Source organism: Urtica dioica, chromosome 5 (genome assembly GCF_054948205.1).
Source record: "Urtica dioica subsp. dioica isolate 48M chromosome 5, U.dioica_male_clone48M_v1_H2, whole genome shotgun sequence".
NCBI classification, from domain to species: Eukaryota; Viridiplantae; Streptophyta; class Magnoliopsida; order Rosales; family Urticaceae; genus Urtica; species Urtica dioica.
Window position 1 is genome coordinate 32,987,644 of NC_142760.1, and position 20,975 is coordinate 33,008,618.

At 36.2% G+C, this 20,975-nt stretch overlaps 1 protein-coding gene across 1 annotated transcript; it reads left to right on the forward strand.

Moving 5' to 3' along the window:
* The first annotated feature begins 695 nt into the window (after positions 1–695).
* Positions 696–1,460, forward strand: LOC149397964 (uncharacterized). The gene has a single exon (XM_089614411.1). It carries the CDS (start codon positions 696–698, stop codon positions 1,458–1,460), a length of 765 nt encoding a protein of 254 aa, XP_089470537.1.
* Positions 1,461–20,975: the final 19,515 nt, after the last annotated feature.

Genomic DNA, 20,975 nt, shown 5'->3' on the forward strand with positions numbered 1-20,975 from the left:
TTTAATCAGGCTCTCTTGGCTAAGCAGGGCTGGCGCATCATATCTCGACCCTCTTCGCTCGCCGCTAAGGTACTAAAGGCTAAATACTTTCAACCTGACTCTTTTATGTCTACTCGAGTTAAATCAAGGGCTTCTTATCTCTGGAGGTCCATCTTATGGGGTCGGGAGGCTCTAGACAAAGGCCTCCGTTGGCAGATTAAAGATGGCGCAAATACTCGGGCCTTCTCCGACAAATGGCTCCCTCGAGAACCCAGCCTCTCAGTTTTGACCTCCCCTCCGCCGAACTATGCCAATCTCCGAGTCTCTGAGCTTATTCTCCCTAACTCGCGCACTTGGAACGAAGGTCTGGTTAAGGAGATCTCTCCATCCCCTTAGGCCTCCATTCTGCCCCGGACTCCCTCCTCTGGCACTACGATCGCTCGGGAGAATACACAGTTAAGTCAGGTTACCGGCTGCTCACGGCGTCCACGCCCGAGACCTCTTCTTCCTCTCCGGCCTCGACTTTCTGGAAATCCCTATGGCATCTCCCCATTCTTCCGAAGATTAAAATCTTCATGTAGCGGCTAGTTAATGACGCTCTCCCGACCTTTGAAGGCCTTGCCCGCAAGCACGTCCCTGTCCCGCGTTCCTGCCCTCGATGTGGTGCCTTCGAATCCTCTAAGCACATCTTCTTCCTCTGTCCTCCAGTTAGGAAAATGTGGCGGCTTTCCACTGTTGGTGAACGTCTTCAGAGGTCCCATTCCGCTTGCTTTGGGAATCTTTTGAAATCTCTCTGGTCGGAGTTAGCTGGAGATGAACGTTCCCAAGTTGCCACCATATGCTTCCTCATTTGGAAGGCCAGAAATGATCTTGTGCACAGCTCAATCACCACCACCATCTCTGACATCCCGGAAATGGCTAGCTCCTGGATTCATGAGTTTCAAGCTGCAACAACGCCCGCTTCTCTCAGGAAGCCCCGTGCCAAACCGGGCTGGACTCCGCCAAACGCTGGAAAACTGAAGATGAACGTGGACGCTTCGATTCCTAACGATGGCCGGGGATCTGGTTTTGGGGGTGGAATCAGAGATGCTACTGGGTCTTTTATTGGTGCTTTCTGCAGCCGTGTACCGGTGACCCATGATCCTCTCGTCGCCGAATGTCTCGCTCTCCGTGAAGGCATTTTGTTTGCCAAAACTCAAGGTATTTATGTGGATATGGTGGAAAGCGACAACCAATCCCTGGTTAATGCTATCCATTCTCGGAATCCTCCGCTCCTCATCGAACCCCTCATCACCGACCTTCGCCTCCTCCTCGCCGACGCTGGTGACTGCTCGAGTCTTTTCATCCCTCGCACGGGGAATGAAGTGGCTCACACTCTAGCGCGTTTGTCTTTTACTTTTTCCAACGCTGTTTGTTGGCTTTTCGATTGTCCGCCCTGTATTAAACATGTTCTAGCTTCCGATTTGGTTGCTAAAGATTAATGATATGGCACTCTCGATTCAAAAAAAAAAAAAAAAAACTACTGATTCTATTAAAAGTTATAATAATTGACAATTTTGCCCATTGGCAATTAATGGACGGAGTTATTTAGGCAAAATTTTCAATTATTTATTATTGATAAAATCAGTGGTTAAGTTATTATAATCCAGCTAATGTTGATTATTTAGAAAATAATAAGTTTGATTTGACATAATTGCTTATAAATGTGAATAAGAAAACTAGCTAACATAGTATTTTATTTATTTATTTTTATATCAGGACACCACAGAGAGCCAAACTGGTATTTCTTTTTTAGTATTTATATTCTATGAACATATATAATGTTTATATTTCTTATTAAAATAAATACAGTCAACTTTTTTACGGTGTTTATTATGTTATCGTATAATTTTTTACAGTGTTTATCCTAAGAGGGTAAGTATTGTGTTAGCATTCTTGTTAAACAAAATAATCAAAACATATTATTGTACTATGGAAAATGAGTATCATCACCTCTATTAGTTACCTAATAGTGGTGTTCGAGAGGATGAAAATCAATAAATATCTAACCTACTCTTGATTATCATAGTTTCTAAGAAAAGTTGAGCATACATATCTTTTTTTAGTGTTTATTCTATATATATACATATATATATATATATATATATATATATATATATATATCGTTTAAATTTCTTGGTAAAAAAAAATTAAGTCAACTTTTTTATGGTGTTTATTGTTAGACAATATACCATCGTATTAATTTTTCTAGTGTTTTCCTAAGAGATAAGTATCTTAATGTTTTAATTTTCTTTTTAAACAAAAGAATCAACACATATTATTGTACTAAGGAAAATGAGTACGAGTATGAGTATGAGTATGAGTATCATCACCTCTATTAGTTACCTGATAGAGGTGTTCGAGATGATGAAAATAAATAAATATCTTACCTACTCTTAATTATTATAGTTTCTAAGAAATATTAGAGTTTTTTTAGTAATTGTTTTTTGGGAATTTATTCTAAGAAAATAAAATCTCGTTTCAACCATCTTATTAAACAAAATAGGCTAAATTTTTCATAGTGTTTATTCTTAGAAAATATAATATTGTTTTAACCTTTATTATAAAAAAATAGTCACATACTATTGTATTTTTTTCGTGTGTTTATTTTATAAATACTGTTTTGGCTTCCTTATTAAACAAAATATTAAGCACATATTATTATATTAAGGAAAATGAGTATCATCACCTCTATCAGTTATCTAATTAGCTAGAGGCGTTCGATATGATGACAATCAATAAATATATAACACACTCTTGATTACCATAGACTCTAAACAAAGTTGAAGTTGTTTTTAGTGATTTATTTATTTTAGTGTTTATTCTAAGAAAATAAAACATCATTTTAACTTTCTTATTAAACAAAATAGTCAACTTTATTTTTTTAGTGTTTATTCTTAGAAAATATAGTATTGTAATTTTAACCTTATAAACAACATAGTCTACACATACTATCATATTAGTTTTTTTTCTCCTAATGTTAATTCTATGAGGATAAATATTGTTGTTAGCTCTATTATCAAACAAAATACACATATCATTGTACTAAAGAAAATGAGTATATGAATCATCAACTCTAATAATTAGCTAATAGAGGTGTTCAAGATGATAATAATAAATAAATGTCTAACTACTCTTGATTATTACTGATCTTTAGCTAGGCTACTTTAATCAGTAGCTATATAGGATTTGGGTGGGAGTCCTAGGGATTAGATAATCGTATATAGGAAAGGACAAAATGAACTTACATTGGACTTTTTTATGTTGATAATGATTTTATAAAGTAATTAATAAGTGTTGAATAGCTATACATACACTTGTTTTCAGGCCATGCGGGAGCCTGTGTGTTTTAAAAAAAATTATGTTGAATAAATATCTCCTTTCATAAATTACTTCGTTCTTGTATATGCCTAATAATACAGATGTTAGAAATTACTGTTTGTATCATATATGTGATTAAGCCTTTTCTATTATTTATTTACAACTTAGTAAATATTTTATACATTTTACATTAATTGTACCCTTTTCCAACATTCATTTATTACAATGATTTATTTCTATCAATTTATTAACCGTTTGTGTTTTTATTTTAAGCACAGATTTGCTGTCAATGGAGATTGAACCCGCAACATTCACTTTGGAGATGATGTGGAATTACCAACTAAATTATGTTAGATACTACTATTAACCATTTGTGTTAGTTGTCGGAAATAAAAACTTCACCAAGCAACATTATTCTATCACTTTTGGAGTTTATAGTTTTGATTTATTGTCATGGAACTTAAGCATTAGTTATATTAACTCCAAATCACTATTACAAAAGGGTTTGAACAAATTTTGTATACCAATGTTGAAAAAAGGGAAAATTTCTATTTATTCTTTCATATAATTGAAGGTAAACTGAATATTTCATGAAAGCCTTATTGATTTTTTAAATGAATAATAATAATAATAATAATTATCACGAGCACTTAAAATAATGTATATCCTCTTCTTTCTTTTTTTTTTTTTCTTTTCTTTTTTTTAAGTCATATAACTTATAAACTACTTTTATAATGTGAAATAAGTGAACTAAGGTTATCCAAACAAATTAATTTCACAGGTGACGTATAAAGTTTCACAAATAAGATGATATTACATTTAGGATAAATTTCATATTTGCTTCCTGGACTATATAGCCTGTATAGCAATGTATATCTTTTTTTTTTTTTTTTTTTTTTACAACTGTTTATCATGTATTTATCTTCCTTCTTTTATTAAAACAGAATTTGACACGTGTCACTCTAAAAATGAGTTTGAAATTGACTTTACATATATATCCTTAAATATATTACTTTTAATAATTAATCATTTTCAATAAAAAAAAAAAAAAACCACTTTTGTGTTTCCTTCTTCCTCGTGTATGTGTATATTCTCTGGTTGTACACGTCATCAAACTTCAAATCTCCATCAGCACTGGCCCTTCATGTTCTCGTTTTCAAGAGTGAGCTCGAGATAATCTTCCACAGATATATCGTTCATCTTCGAATCCGACGCCGATCACCGCCTCTACGACACCTATATCTATAACACTGTAATTGGGGTTACACCCGCACGAACAGCTCAAATGTCAAAGCTTTGACTGTATAAAAGGCCACGCTCGCCAATGAAGTCTCTCTGAACAAGTTTACGTACCCGTTCGTGCTCAAAGCTTGCGTTGGGATAACACACTCTTAATAACCATAGACTCTAAACCAATATTCTAAATGTCGACGATTTTCGCCGATTTCCAGCGAAAACACCGCTGCCGGAGGGTGTCCGACCGACGAAGGCAGTTTTTTTCCGTTTCGTCGTCGTTTTTCTTTTTTTTTTCGTTTTTCATCGATTTTCGTCGTTCGTCGTTTTTTTTTCTTTTTTTTACTGTAGTTTTTTTATTGTCGTTTTTTATTTTTTTCTGTATTTTTTTTTGCTGTCATTTTCTTTTTTTGCTATCGTTTTTTTTTTAATTATAAAACATATTATATACTTTAATAGCACACATTTATAAAATATTATATACATACAATTTTCTATTAAAAAAAAGATTATATTCACAATGTATTTTTTATATATATGTTTAAAAATTGAAAAATATATGTATGTATTACATACAATGTATATATATTACATCTATATATTTTAAATATATTTTGCCACATTTTTTCCCTTCGGTTTTCCATCAGCTTTCGGTTTCCCGTGGAAAACGGTATTTGAAAACGGCAAATCGAATACTCTTTTCCACATTTTTTTCGTTCGGTTTTCCATCGGCTTGTCGATTTTCCGTAAATCAGGATGCTCAAAACGGCAACGAAAACGGCATTTAGAACCTTGCTTTAAACAAAGTTGAAGTTGTTTTTAGTGATTTATTTATTTTAGTGTTTATTCTAAGAAAATAAAATATAGTTTTAACTTTCTTATTAAGCAAAATAGTCAATATTTTTTAGTGTTTATTCTTAGAAAATATAATATTGTTTTGACCTTTATAATAAACAACATAGCCCACACTTACTATCATATTAGGTTTTTTTTTTTATTTTTATTTTTTATTTTTTTTTATTTTTATTTTTTACTCCTAGTGTTTATTCTAAGAGGATAAAGATCGTTGTTAGCTCTATTATCAAACAAAATACACATCATTGTACTAAAAAAATGAGTATATGAATCATCAACTCTATCAGTTACCTAATAAAAGTTTTCAAGATGATAATAATAATAAATATCTAACCTACTCTTAATTATTACGTACTGATATTTAGCTAGGCTACTTTAATCAGTAGCTAAATAGGATTTGGATGGGAGTCCTATGGATAAGATAATCGTATATAGAAAAGGACAAAATGAACTTACATTGGACTTTTTTTATGTTGATAGTGATTTTATAAAGTAATCAAGAAGTGTTGAATACCTTTTACATACACTTGTTTCCCGGCCATGCCGGGCATGGCATATGTGTTTAATTAAAAAAATTATGTTGAATTTAAATCTCCTTTTATTATTTATAAATTAATTTGTTCTTGTATATACCTAATAATACAAATGTTAGAAATTGATGTGTATCATATAAGTGATTAAGCCTTTTCTATTATTTATTTACAACTTGAGTAAATATTTTATACAATTTACATTAATTGTACCCTTTTCCAACATTCATTTATCAACTAGGCTAGGCTAGATGTTACTATTAACCATTTGTATTAGTTGTCGGAAAAAAAAAAACTTCATCACGCAACATTATTCTATCATTTTTGGATTCTATAGTTTTGATTTATTGCATCGAACAACTTTTGATTTATTGCATCGAACTTAAACATCAGTTATATTGACTCCAAATTCACTATAATAAAAAGGGATTGAACAAATTTTGTATACCAATGTTGAAAAAGGTGTAAATTTCTATTTATTCATTCATATAATTGAAGATAAACTGAATAATATATACAATATAATTGTCTATGTAGCTATCTTAAATACTAGCAATTTGGTTTTAACCAACCTTTTGTTAATTTCACGTAAATAGCCATCTTGTTTACGTGGCATCTTATTAATTGAATTAGTTTTACATCATTGCCCTTATTTATTACGTCCGCTAATTGAATTAGGCAGTTTTTTTTTTTTTTTTTTTTTTTTTTTTTTTTTTTAATTTTGAATCAAACCGAATTTGGAAAGATTGTTAACGTGAATTTGGAAATTTTCAGCGTTGACTTTAGCTAATTAGTTTCTATTTTCGTGACAATTCATTATGGATATAAATATATTCTTCATTTATTGATATTATTTGTTTTCATTTCATGAATTATTTTGATCACCGCGCAAAAATCTTTGAATTTTACAATTCTTTTGTCTTTCATATATTCATAATATTAGAATGTCCAATATTTCCATATTTTTTTTTCAGTTTATTTACACGAATATACTGTAAATATGCTTTGTATTTACAATGCATTTACGATGAAACAATTGGTATTAACTGTAAATCAACGTCGTATTTACAATACTGGATGGAATTGACCAAAAAAAAAAGGTCATTTCCTATTAGCATATATATAGACCCATTAACCTATATATAGATCTAATTTTTCTAAAAAAACATCTAATTTTTCTAAAAAAACGACATCTAAAAAATCGTTGTTGGATTTATGCAAACCCACCAAAACCCTAACAAGCAAAACAATGGGCATAAGTGGAAGTTGTATCACCGTGGGCGTCGTTGGTTCTCTGGAGGTTCAGCTCTGATCCTGAAAGCCCGCGCATGATCGAAGCGAAGACGCAAATCATAGCGCCGCGGCTTCGCTGATGAAGGTTTAATTACTAGCAAAAAAAAATCATAATGAAATCTTTGTGATATAAAACATTCCAGTAATTTTAGGAGTGCATTAAGAAAACTCTCCAAACAAATATACCTGGAGAAGTGGAGCTGGAATTTTTTTCGTGTGGATATGATGGAGGTACATACGTAAGAAAAAAAATTGTTGATACGAAAATCAAAATCGTGCCCTAAGACAATGACTGAAAGGAGATTATAATACAAAGAATCAGAAGAAAAATGAGGAAGTGGAAATCACCTTGAGGTAGACTTTAGACGGCGGTGGGGTGAGGCTGACGTACTTGAAACAGAGGAATCCGTGACGCTTGACATTCGCGTGAGGCACGACCTAATCGCCGTCGAACACCATTAATTACGAATTCTGATTCCTTTCCGACCGCCATCGACCTAAACGCCGCCTCCGAGAGGCAGAGGCTATCGAGGACCGAAAGAGCTTCCTCGCGCTTGGAATATCTGGAGAGGACGATCGAGGCGAGAAATTGAGCGACGCCGGAGGATTGGAGCGATCGTCTGTTGGCCTCGCTCTCGACGACGATGGATATGAGTCGACTGAACCAATCAATCGGATCATGAAAAAAAAACCGTTCACCATTTTTTTATTCTTTGAACGCTGAATGAGAGGGGAGAGACACTTTGTTTTATGTGTATCTATTGAGTTTTAAATCCACCCTCAATTTGTGCGAGTAGTTATGACCGAATATTTGTTTTTCATTTAAATTAATATGCTGAAAATAATGGGCGGGAATTTGGTTGAGGTTATTTGAGGTCATTCACATCTTTTAACATGCTGTAAATAGATTGATATGGCTATTATTTAGAGATGTACAACCGTAGACCAACATATATATATATATATATATATATATATATATATATATATATATATATATATATATATGTGATAAGAATTATGAACATTATTTAGAGATGTACAACCGTAGACCAACATATTTCATGAAAGCCTTATTGATTTTTAAATGAATAATAATAATAATAATAATAATAATAATAATAATAATAAGCACTTAAAATAATGCATATCCTCTTTTTTTTTTTAAGTCATAGAACTTATAAGGTACTTTTATAAGGGAAACTTGATAAAGCAAGCTTGATAAAGCATGTGATTTGAAAACCAAACCATGTTTTGGTTCCCTTAGGAAAACCAAGCATCTCACCATGTAAAATGTCCAAATTACCCTTAAATGAATTTTTTTTTTCAAAATCAATCATTCACTCACTCACTCCCCTTCCCTTCCCTTCCCTCACGTGTGGTTTTTCAATTCTGAAACAAAAAAAAAAAAAAACGCACAGCCCTCCCATACCTTCCCTTTTCAATTCAAAACCCAAAAAAAAAAAACCCCGCTCATCCCGTCCCAAACCCCCACGCACGGCCAACCTCCACGCACGGCAAACCCCCACGCACGAATGGGTAAGTTTCGATCCCTAATTCGACGATATTTTGTAAGAGATTTGTTTGATTTCCTGAAAAAAAGAGTTTGAGTTCGTCATGTTGGATCAAGAAAAAAGTTCGAAATTGTTGTCTGTAATTTCGAACTTTATAGCTTTTATTTCGATTGCATTTCGAAGGTTACGATGCCCACGCCCTAATTCGTTTAAACTCAAATTTTTTGAAATGAAATCGAAATAACAGCTATAAACTTCGAAACTACAGACAACAATTTCAAGTTAAAAAGTTCGAAATGAAATCGAAATAACAGCTATAAACTTCGAAATTACAGACAACAATTTCAAGTTAAAAAGTTCGAAATGAAATCGAAATAACAGCTATAAACTTCGAAATTACAGACAACAATTTCGAACTTTTTTCTGGATCCAACATGACGAACTCAAACTCTTTTTCTCAGGAAATCAAACATCTCTCTTACAAAATATCATCGAATTAGGGATCGAAACTTACCCATTTTTCTTCTCTCAACTGTTTAACTACATAGAAGGCTCAAAAAATTTGAGTTTAAACGAATTAGGGCGTGGGCATCGTAACCTTCGAAATGCAATCGAAATAAAAGCTATAAAGTTCGAAATTACAGACAACAATTTCGAACTTTTTTCTGGATCCAACATGACGAACTCAAACTCTTTTTTTTCAGGAAATCAAACAAATCTCTTACAAAATATCGTCGAATTAGGGATCGAAACTTACCCTGTCGTGCGTGGGGGTTTGCCGTGCGTGGAGGTTGGCCGTGCGTGGGGGTTTGGGACGGGATGAACGGGTTTTTTTTTTTTGGGTTTTGAATTGAAAAGGGAAGGTATGGGAGGGCTGTGCGTTTTTTTTTTGTTTCAGAATTGAAAAACCACACGTGAGGGAAAGGAAGGGAAGGGGAGTGAGTGAGTGAAGGATTGATTTTGAAAAAAAAATTCATTTAAGGGTAATTTGGACATTTTACATGGTGAGATGCTTGGTTTTCCTAAGGGAACCAAAACATGGTTTGGTTTTCAAATCACATGCTTTATCAAGCTTGCTTTATCAAGTTTCCCTTTTATAATGTGACATAAGTGAACTAAGAACTCATCCTTCCGTATTTTTTTTAAAACAAAACTTTGACACGTGTCACTCTAAAAAGGAGTTTGAAATTGAATTTACATATATATATATATCCTTAAATATATTATTTTAAATAATTAATCATTTTCAATAAAAAAAAAAATCACTTTTGTGTTTCCTTCTTCTCCGTGTATGTGTATATTTTCTTGTTGTACACGTTATCAATCTTCAAACGTCCATAAAAACTGGCCCTTCATGTTCTCGTTTCCAAGAGTGAGGTCAAGATCATCGTCCACAGATATATCATACATCTTCGAATCCGACGCCGAACAAGGGTATAACCGTAAAAGTAAAAGTTGAAGAATAAAGTTATAAACTTGTTTTCATTTTTTTCAAGTAGCTGTAGAATTATGCATATTACTATGCCTACATGGACGCTGTGGTTGTTCAGATTCAGCTGTGTATTTGGGGATAGATTCAGCTGTGTATTTAGGGATATTATTGTTCCTGTTTTTTAGGCTTAAGAGTTGTCATCTGTTAGTTAGTTTGTTGCCTATTCTTAAGGCATTAGTTTGTATATATAATCCCTTTGTATTCATCAATAAAGATAACGAGTAATTCACTCTTCTGCACATCTCTCATATTCAAATTCTTTATGGTATCAGAGCAGAACAAAACTCGATCTCAATGACCAAATACGGCCAATATCATGCTTGCACCTCTTCATCCGAAACACCACCACCAACCCTAAACACCTCCGAACAAACCTCACACACCATCACTAGTCATAAGCTAAATGGCCAAAATTACCTTCAATGGTCCCAGTCAGTCCAGATGTTCATTTGTGGTCGAAGCAAAGGCGACTACATCACCGAAGAAGCCAAGGCGCCGAAGACAGATGACCCAAAATTCAGGATCTGGAAAGCTGAGAATAACATGGTAATGTCATGGTTGGTCAACTCCATGACTCCTGAAATCGGAGAAAATTTTGTTCTCTACTCAACGGCATCTGAAATTCGGGAAGCAGCTTGAATCACCTTCTCAGATTCAGAGAATACATCGGAGTTGTTTGAAACCGAAAATCTCCTCCACGACACGAAACATGGAGATTTTTCAGTCACTCAATATTATAGCACTCTAACCAGACTTTGGAAGAAAATTGATGTATATGACCAACACAAGTGGAATTGTCCTGAAGATTCAATCCTCTACACTAAAATCCTGGAAACAAAGCGGGTGTTCAAGCTACTGTCGGGCCTCACCAAAGAACTAGATGAAGTTAGGGGGAGAATCCTGAGCATAAAGCCACTCCATTCTCTCCGCGAAGCATTCTCGATGGTCCGACATGAAGAAAGCCGCTGAAAGCTCATGATGAATATCCAACTCATCTCACTGACTATGCCAAGTCCTCAAGATGCCTCAGCCTTAATTGCTCACGACGAGTCACAAGCCTTTGCTGCCAAGGCTGCATACAACAAGCAGAAGAAGGGTCAGCCTTACTGTGAGCACTGCAAGAAGCCGAGACACACATACGACACTTGTTGGGTAATACATGGCAAACCCGCTGATTGGAAGCCATCAAGACACTCGAAGGAGCATGATCCTCAAGCCAATGCAACCTCTTCAAATCCATTCAGCCCGGAATAATTGGAGATGCTGGCGTGTATCATCAAGAAGGCCAATCAATCAGGAGATCCTTCTAAACCAAGTTCTTCTGGATTAGTAGCACAAAGAGGTATACAACTTCGAGCCCTTCAAGATTTAAAGGCATATCATGTGAATACAAACCTCTCATTTGTGTGGATAATGGATTCTGGAGCATCGGATCACATGTCCAGTAATCTACAATTATTCACCAACTATGCTCCAAGTGATGAGGAGTTGTATGTCACCATTGTTGATGGATCACGAGCCTTGGTAGCTGGCGTTGGATTGGTTACAGTTTCTCAACAACTCACGCTAAAATATGTGTTCTATGTGCCCACTTTACATTCCAACCTCTTATCAGTACACAAGTTGACTAGGGATTCTTGTTGCCTAACAATATTTGATGATGTTTCCTGTTCTATTCAGGGAAAGAGCTCGGGGATGATGATTGAAAGTGTTGAAATGTGTGGTGGACTCTATCCCCTCAAAACAGCAGCCCCTCTTACAAAGTAGCATCTTCTTCCATTATGCAAAATAAGTTAGATTTTTCTCAAAGTGATAGAGATATCATGATGAATCACTATCGTCTAGGCCATCCTAATTTTGTGTACCTCAAGAAAATGTTTCCAAAATTATTTCTCAATAAAGATGCAAATTTATTTCAATGTGATATGTGTCAATTATCAAAGCATACCCGTAGCTCATATAGTCCTAAGAAATATGTCTCCTCTAAGTCATCCTCAACCATATATAGTGATATTTGGGGTCCCTCACGGATAAAAAATGTAAATGGTGCTCGATGGTTCATATCAATTATTGATGATCATACAAGATTAAGTTGGGTTTATTTGATGAAAAAAAAATCCGAGGCTAGCTCAATCCTCATGCAATTTCATAAGATGATCAAAAATCAATTCAACTCAGAAATTCAAATCATACACTCTGACAATACCAAAGATTACTTCAACTCTCAGCTCAACCAATACTTTCAAACACATGGGATCATTCGCATAAGTTCGTGTGTACAAACACCCCAACAAAACGAAATAGCAGAAAGAAAAAATAGACATCTCTTATAAGTTGCTAGGTCTCTCATGTTCACTTCACAGGTACCAAAATATTTATGGGGAGAAGCCGTATTAACAACCACTTATCTCATAAATAGGATGCCATCAAGGGTCCTCAATTTCAAAAATCCATGTGAAGTCCTCCGTAAATCATTCCCTACAACCAGACTCATCTCAACCATTTCTCCTAAAGTTTTCGGGTGCTCAGTTTTTGTACACACATATGATCACAGTAAGTTATATCCTAGATCTATTAAATGCATCTTTATTGGGTATTCCTCTACAGAAAAATGGTATAAATGCTACTCACCTCAAAACAAAAAAGTCTACAGATCCTATGATGTCACTTTCCATGAAGATATGCCATTCTTCTCTAATTCTGGATTTCAGGGGGAGACACTTCAGGAAATCCAGAATTCATCCTCATATTAACCCTCACAAAATGATCCACTAAGCCTCCTTGATATTGTACCAGATCCCCACACTGCTCAAAATCATCCCAACAATTACCAATCACCCGCTCAGCAGCCTCAAGAAGCCAACACACTTCAGCAAATCCATGAAGCATCTCCAACTTAATCCTCGGATAGAACAGATGAAGCTCATCAAGGTAACATTAGTCCTAACTCATCTGTATCTAGTGTTACTGATAATGTGACAGATTTGGATCTACCTATAACGTTGAGAAAGCCAACACGAGCATGTGGTCCTTACCAAATTCAAGACTTCATCTGTTATGGTAATGTTGTCAATGGTGCCCACAAGAAGAGTTGTAATCTTTATTTTGTACATTTGATGTAATAAAGTCTCATGAAGACTCTTGCTTGTAATTGCCTATTCATTCATTAATAAAGTTGAAACGTTCATTTATTCTTTCTTTGTTTGAAGCTTTATGATAAAACCTTAGTCTTTTAGTCCATAAACAAACTTAACAACTTACGAAGAGACAAATGTAGATTTGCATGAACAAACTCTTCGTAGTTTGCTTAAAACGATATATTCGCAATCTTAGGGTCAAAGGACTATTGACCTCAGTACGATTGTTAGAAGAATCTATGATGTCTGGTTATGAGGCATTGAGAGTTGGAGACTCTATAGTTCTTCTAGGTATCTTCCGAAGGTACTGAATTGACCAGTGCACTTCTAGAGACAAGATAAGAACAAACCATTTAACCTCTTATGTCTCGAAGTCACTACGTATGAATTGCATCATGCTTACCTTAATCCTGAAATGAGACATGCCATTTCACAGCTTAGTATTCTCATTTGAGAAAGTCAGAGTTCGGACTCACTATGTGATTCCGAACAGGGCCTATTGGTGAAATACTAAGTTGTGAGAATGTCATGAGTAACTTTGTGAAGTTCTCATAGATATGGAATTAATGTACAAGATTGCTGAAATGCAATGTATGTCACCTCATGCTTTGTTCCTTGGAGTGTGAATAAATGAACTGGCCAGTGTCCAAATTGAGTCCTGACTCTTTTGGATGAAACAATGTGACTTGTTAGCTCCTCGTCAATACATTGTTTCTAACTTATTCACAAGCGACAAAGGAGTTGAGGAAATAACAGCTAGAAGGGTAAAATGGTAATTTAGTAAATCCCGACTAGCTGATGACATTCATGAAGGGTAGCATAGATAATATTCAGTGGATCCGCTCATTATAATTAGGTGAATTCTTGAGTAGAAAATAAATTCATTTGAACCGAGAGATTTTCAGTGTCAACTCTTTAGTAGAGTCAGTTGGCATTAAGCTAAACTTGGGAAAGGTTTGTGAACTTTTGAGTCCAAGTGTTTAGCTCAAGCTTTGTTCATTTGGGTCCATGAGGTCACTGTCACGAATCACATCGATAAGAATAGTTAAACTGGAAGCTAAGTCAAAACAAGAACGAAAATAGTCAAAAGGGTATTTTTGTCTTTTGAGACAAAGGATGAAATGAATGTCAATAAATTTTTTGACAAGTTCATTTGATGACTTAATGTCACTCGGCCATGACTTGATCATTGGGCCTTGTGAATTAATTTCGTCTCATAAGAATTTTATTGAAAATTCTAAATGAGGCTTTTTCTTATGTTGTCATGAACAAGTGAAGAAAATTCTAGAAGCCTTTTCTAGACATAATGGGCGCCCAACATACCCAGAGGAAGAAAGAATATTTTGTGCATAAATGTATCAAGATACTTGCCAAAAGAAAAAGAGGAAACAAATTTGCATAAGGATGCTTAAGGGAATTCGGCCAAGTAGAGTCAAGGCAAGGCAAGGAACAAAAAAGGAAACAAATCCAAGCCTTCTAGAAGGCTGCCTTGGCCGTGTGACTTAAGTGGGAAAGAGGCAATATTTGCTCATGAATATGTGATATTCTATAGAAGAGGAAACTACCTTATTGAAGGTAAAGCATCTCCTATAAATAGGAGCCTCATTCCACACATTTCATTAATCCAAGTTTAAGAGATTTGAGAGACTCTCTCTCTAGAACTTGGCCGAACTCCTCTCTCTCTCTCTTTCTAGTTTATTTTCGATTTTTCTTGTTTTGGCACCTAGGTCCTCACTCGACCTAGTGTTTAGCTCTGCGACTTCAAGACTCGTTCTTAAGTCGTAGTGTTTAAAAGTGCCTACTCACTAATTCCTTTATTTCGAGTGATTTAGTGATAGAAACTTTCGTGGTTGCTCGAGGTGCCGAGGAAATGAAGAGAGACGTGCTGCGAGGGGAGACGAGCGTTGCAAATTTCTAAGAGCTTCTCAAACATCAAGCTTCAAGAAAGGTTAGTAAACTTCTTAGCTCATATTAGTTTTTTTAATTACATGTATTTGCACTTGTCTAGGTTAGTAAAAACCGTTTTTACTTGTAAAAGAAAATTTTTAAAATTTCGCCGCTTCCCGAAGCGTTAATTATTTTCTTAAAACCTAGATCGATTCCAATAAATGGTATCAGAGCTACGGTCAAAGATTAGCATGTACATGTATTTAAAAATATGAGCTTGAAAATCGTTTTCGAAAGTTTACTAATTTTGTGACAAGTTAGAATTGTTATCTTAGATTTTTTTTTAATTTATTGCTCTTACCTTTAAATTAAAAATCATGTTGATTTTCTATGAGTTTGGGATGATATTAAAACACATTAGAATCAGTTCTAAAAGTTTTTAATTTTTTATATTGAAAAACGTGTTTTAAAGGTTTGAGAAATTTCGAGTAAATTTTTGTGACTAGTTTTCTTGTCTTACTAGTTTCTTATTTTTACTTGAATCGTTTTATGCTTGTTGTTATTTCTTTTAGGCCTTGTTATTACCTTCCTAATAAAACACAAATAAAAGCTTTAAAAACCTTCATAAAACATTCCGTTACACTCGATTCTTTTTCGCACCTAAAAAATGGCCAAACTTTAATTATTTCTTTTTCTTCGAGCTGAAGTAAACCCACATTAAAAGTGGCATAACTCTCTACTCCGAAATCGAAATTTAATGATTCTTAAATCAAATTAAAGCTCTGTTTGTCCTCTGTCCAATACCACCGGTTTCGGCTCAAAAGGACATCGGAGCCGCCAGATATGGCGATTTTACTCCGAGGTGCGTGGCTGTTCCGAAACTCCAGTTTTTTAGAATTCCGGATTTTCAGCCCCACTACCATGAGTTATAGAACTCTAATGAGAAAATTTTCTTGAGCAAAATTGTTTTTTATAATAATATAAACATGATGTGTAAGATTAAAATGTTTTGATTTTTGAAAGTTTAATTGAAATTGAGTTTTTACAAAACTAGTTTGAATTTTGAAAAACCGTTTTCACTTTCAAACTTGAAAATATTTTGTCATCCAAATCAAATAAGTTTTCAAAATGTTTTCAAAACTATATCTATATCACATATGTTCAAAATCTATATGCTCTTGAAAATTTGAGTGGGAGGTCTCCTTGTAGACAAGCCGAAAAATAAAAAGATGTGTAATCTCAAACTTTCAAGTGTTCGAATGAGTTGAAGTTCACACTTCCCTCATGCACTTTCCCGAAATAGAAAATAGGAAAAGATCGAGTATGTACCTTGTGCCTTTATGCACTAATACTGCTCTGAACATGTCGATCTAGGATTCTCTTCTAGTTGTCCGCTCTGTCGCTCTTTAACTAGGAAATCTGTTTCCGAACTTATAAGAGTCGATGAACCAACTCCAAAAACTAAGTGGTAGGGTTATACTTGTTGTTTGTAACCCACGATCCCCAACACTAATGAAAGAAGCAATTAACGTGGGACTAAGAGCCGCTCTTGCGACCCTCACTTAAATGGGAGTACTCCAAGGCGTTATTGCTTCGATCATTGCTCAATGAGCTACGTCCGAGAGTGAGACGATGATGGCAAGGCCTCCCCTTGGGGGATTGTTTTTCAAAGTTGACCTTTTGGACTAAGTGGTTGGTTGCACACTTAGGCTCAATCCCTAGTAATCCTCCCTTGAGGCTCTGCGAAAGGATGTGAGTGATCAAACCAATTTAAAAGGTGGCTAGTCAAAATAGATGTATTGACATCTTGGCTAAGCATTAATGATGTGTCATTTACTTATAAATGGAGATTTTTTGCGGCCTTCTCTTGAGGGAGTAAATTATCGTTTGGTTTATAACACCTTTGGATTTTATAAAAGTCTTAATAAAACTTAAATCCTAAACCAAAGACTAATCATAAACTTGTTTCAACTTTTATAGGCAATATGTCTCTCAACCCTCTCTCAACCATTCTTTCCTCGAATAAACTCGAAGGCGACAATTACGTCGACTGGAAACGTAACCTCGACATAGTCCTTACTGTTGACAAGCACAAATGGGTTCTCACCACCCCCTGTCCTCAAACGAATGAAGATTCGACGCAAGAGGAAAAAGACGCCCTGGCGGCCTGGCTTCGATCCGATGAGATTGCGAGGTGCTATATTCTGGCATCGATGAACAATGTGTTGCAACAACATCATCGTGATTACGAAACTGCCACCGATATGCTCTACAATCTCCATGAGATGTTTGGAGGGCAAGGACGTCAAGCTAGGCAACAAGCGGTCCGACAATTCATGAACTATCGTATGAAGGCTGGAACTCCCGTTAGAGATCATATGATGCTGATCATTAGCTATCTCAACGAAATGGAGATCCTTGGATCCGAGATTGATGGGGAGACTAAAATAGATATGATCTTGGAAACTCTCCCCGAAACCTTTGATACCTTCAAGTTGAATTATTCCATGAACAAGCTGGAGTACACTGTTACCGAGCTCATGAATGAACTTCAAACCGCTGAGGCACTCACTAAGAAAAAGAGGGCTCAAGGAGAAGTACATGCTACTGCCTCCACCTCTGGATCTAAGAAGAAACCTCACAATGCCGAGAAGAAGAACCAACCTAAGATTCAAACGAAGAAGAAAGCGCCAAAGGCTCCGAAGGTGGACAAGTCTAAAGACAAGTGCCACCACTGCAATGAGCCTGGTCACTGGTGTAGGAACTGTCCTGCCTACCTCAAGACCAAAGTAAAAGGTATTGTACTTGTTACTGAAGCTTGTTTAGTAGCTGATAATGTATCATCGTGGATTATTGACTCCGCTGCTACTAACCATATTTGCTGCTCCTTGACTGGTTTTAGGAAAAGCAAAAGCTTAGAGGATAGCGACTTCTGCTTCAAGTGGGGTGATGGGAGCGTGGTGTCTGCGAAGGCTGTGGGATCCGTGACGTTATCTTTTGAAGATCGAACTTTAAATTTGAATAATGTTTATTATGTTCCTTCCTTTGGGAAAAACCTAATATCTGTTGCTTAACTTTTCGAGCAAGATTATTATTTAAAGTTTATAAAGAATGGAATTCGTATTTCTTTTTCTAATTCTTTTGTCACTGATGCATGTATGAAGAATGGTATTTTTTACATCTATCCCACTCAACCTTCTATTTTAGACACCGAAATAGATAACGATCTAATTAGGGAGCCAAAGAGGATCAAACTTTCTGAATCCTCCGATCTAACAAAATCAACATACCTCTGGCACTTGAGACTTGGTCATATCAGTCTAGATAGGATTAAGAGACTTGTGAGGGACGGTCCACTCCAAGACTCTGCAATAGGTTCACTACCTACTTGTGAATCCTGCATAGAAGGAAAAATGACTAAGCGACCTTTCTCCGATAAGGGTCGAAGAGCCACTGAGTTGCTGGAACTAGTACATTCTGATGTATGTGGTCCGCTCAACCAACAGGCACGTGGAGGATACGAATACTTCGTTACTTTCAGCAATGATTACTCACGATATGGGTTTGTCTATTTGCTCAAACACAAATCCGAGACCTTTAACGTATTTAAGGTCTTTAGGGCTTTAGTGGAAAAGCAAACTGGCAAAGTGATCAAAACCCTTCGATCTGATCGAGGTGGTGAGTATATGTCTGGAGAGTTCGATGATTTTCTTAAAGAAGAAGGTATCGCTTCTCAGCTTACCGCACCTGGCACGCCTCAACAAAACGGAGTGTCAGAGAGAAGAAACCGAACTCTTATGGAGATGGTTATATCAATGATGAGTTACTCATCACTCCATCTTTCCTTTTGGGGATATGCCCGTGAAACAGCCGCCTATATTCTGAACTAAGTTCCGTCCAAAACGGTTCCTGGTACTCCTTATGAACGATGGACTGGTCGTAAAGTGAATCTTGGCCGCATCCGAATTTGGGGTTGCCCTGCACACGTGCTGAGGCAAAAGACTAGCAAGTTGGCTAGTAGGTCAGAATTGTGCCTGTTTGTGGGATATCCAAAGGAAACCAAAGGTTTTACTTTCTATAGTCCCGAGGACGATAAGAATTTCGTTAGCACGAATGCTCGTTTCCTCGAGGAGGACTTTATGAAGGATGCAAAACCTAGAAGCAAAATTGTGCTTGAAGAAAAGTTGGGTGATGAAGCTTCTACCTCATCTGTAAGAACTGTTCTTACCCCAACTGAAACACAACCTAACTCATCAAAATCTCGTAAAGTAGTACTTAGACGTAGTGGGAGGGCTACTCAAAAGCCTGACAGGTACATGTCTTATGGAGACTCTCTTTGTAGCCGTCTCTGACATGGATGATCATGTTTCCTATAGCCAAGCGATGGCTTGTTCTGAATCAAACCTTTGGCTTGACGCCATGAAAGTTGAAATGCACTCGATGTATGTCAACAATGTCTGGAAACTTGTAGACCTTCCTGAAGGGATTAAACCCGTAGGGTGTAAGTGGATATACAAGAAGAAAAGAGGTCCTGATGGGAACGTCGAGACGTTCAAAGCACGACTTGTGGCGAAGGGTTATACCCAACAAGAAGGGATTGACTATGAAGAAACCTTCTCGCCAGTCGCGATGCTTAAATCCATCCGCATACTCTTATCCATAGCTGCAGCTATCGACTATGAGATCTGGCAAATGGATGTCAAGACAGCCTTTCTGAATGGCAATCTTGACGAGCGCATTTACATGGCTCAACCAGACGGTTTCGTGGAAGAAGGTCAAGAGACCAAGGTTTGTGAGTTGCTTAAGTCCATTTATGGATTAAAGCAAGCATCTAGGTCATGGAATATTAGATTCGATGAAACTGTAAAGAGCTTTGGCTTTGAACAGTCAATAGATGAGCCTTGTGTTTACAAGTTAATACACGAAGGCAAAGTTGTGTTTCTGGTACTATATGTCGATGATATACTACTCATTGGTAATGACGTGGGTAAGTTATCTGAGGTTAAGGTCTGGCTGGCAAAGCAATTCGATATGAAGGATCTAGGAGAAGCCGCGTACATACCGGGGATCCAAATCTTTCGAGATAGGAAAAACCGGACCATGTCGCTCTCTCAAGCATCTTATATTGATAAGGTAATGGATCGCTTCTCGATGCAAGACTCCAAGAAGGGCCAAACACCCTTTAGGCATGGAGTTTCACTCTTTAAGGACCAGTCTCCCAAGACTGCACAAGAGATTGAAGACATGAGGAAAATTCCTTACGCCTCTGCCGTAGGAAGCCTCATGTATGCTATGCTTTGCACTAGACCTGACATTTGTTTTGCCGTTGGCGTAGTTAGCCGTTTCCAATCCAACCCTGGACCCGAGCACTGGATTGCTGTTAAGCATGTTCTTAAGTATCTTCGAAGAACTAGGAACTTGATGCTTACATACTCAGGTACTGACCTGACTATGACGGGATATACCGACTCCGATTTTCAAGCGGATAAGGATTCCAGGAAATCCACTTCGGGATCTGTGTTCATCCTTAATGGTGGAGCTGTTGTGTGGAGGAGTATTAAGCAATCTTGCATTGCTGACTCCACAATGGAAGCAGAATATGTGGCTGCTTGTGAACCATCCAAAGAGGCTGTATGGCTTAGAAAATTCCTTAAGTATTTGGAAGTTGTTCCAAACGTCGACGAGCCCATGACCT

Bases quoted from the DNA above. Each gene is read 5' to 3' on its own strand.
- LOC149397964 (XM_089614411.1), top strand. From the start codon at position 696: ATGTGGCGGCTTTCCACTGTTGGTGAACGTCTTCAGAGGTCCCATTCC.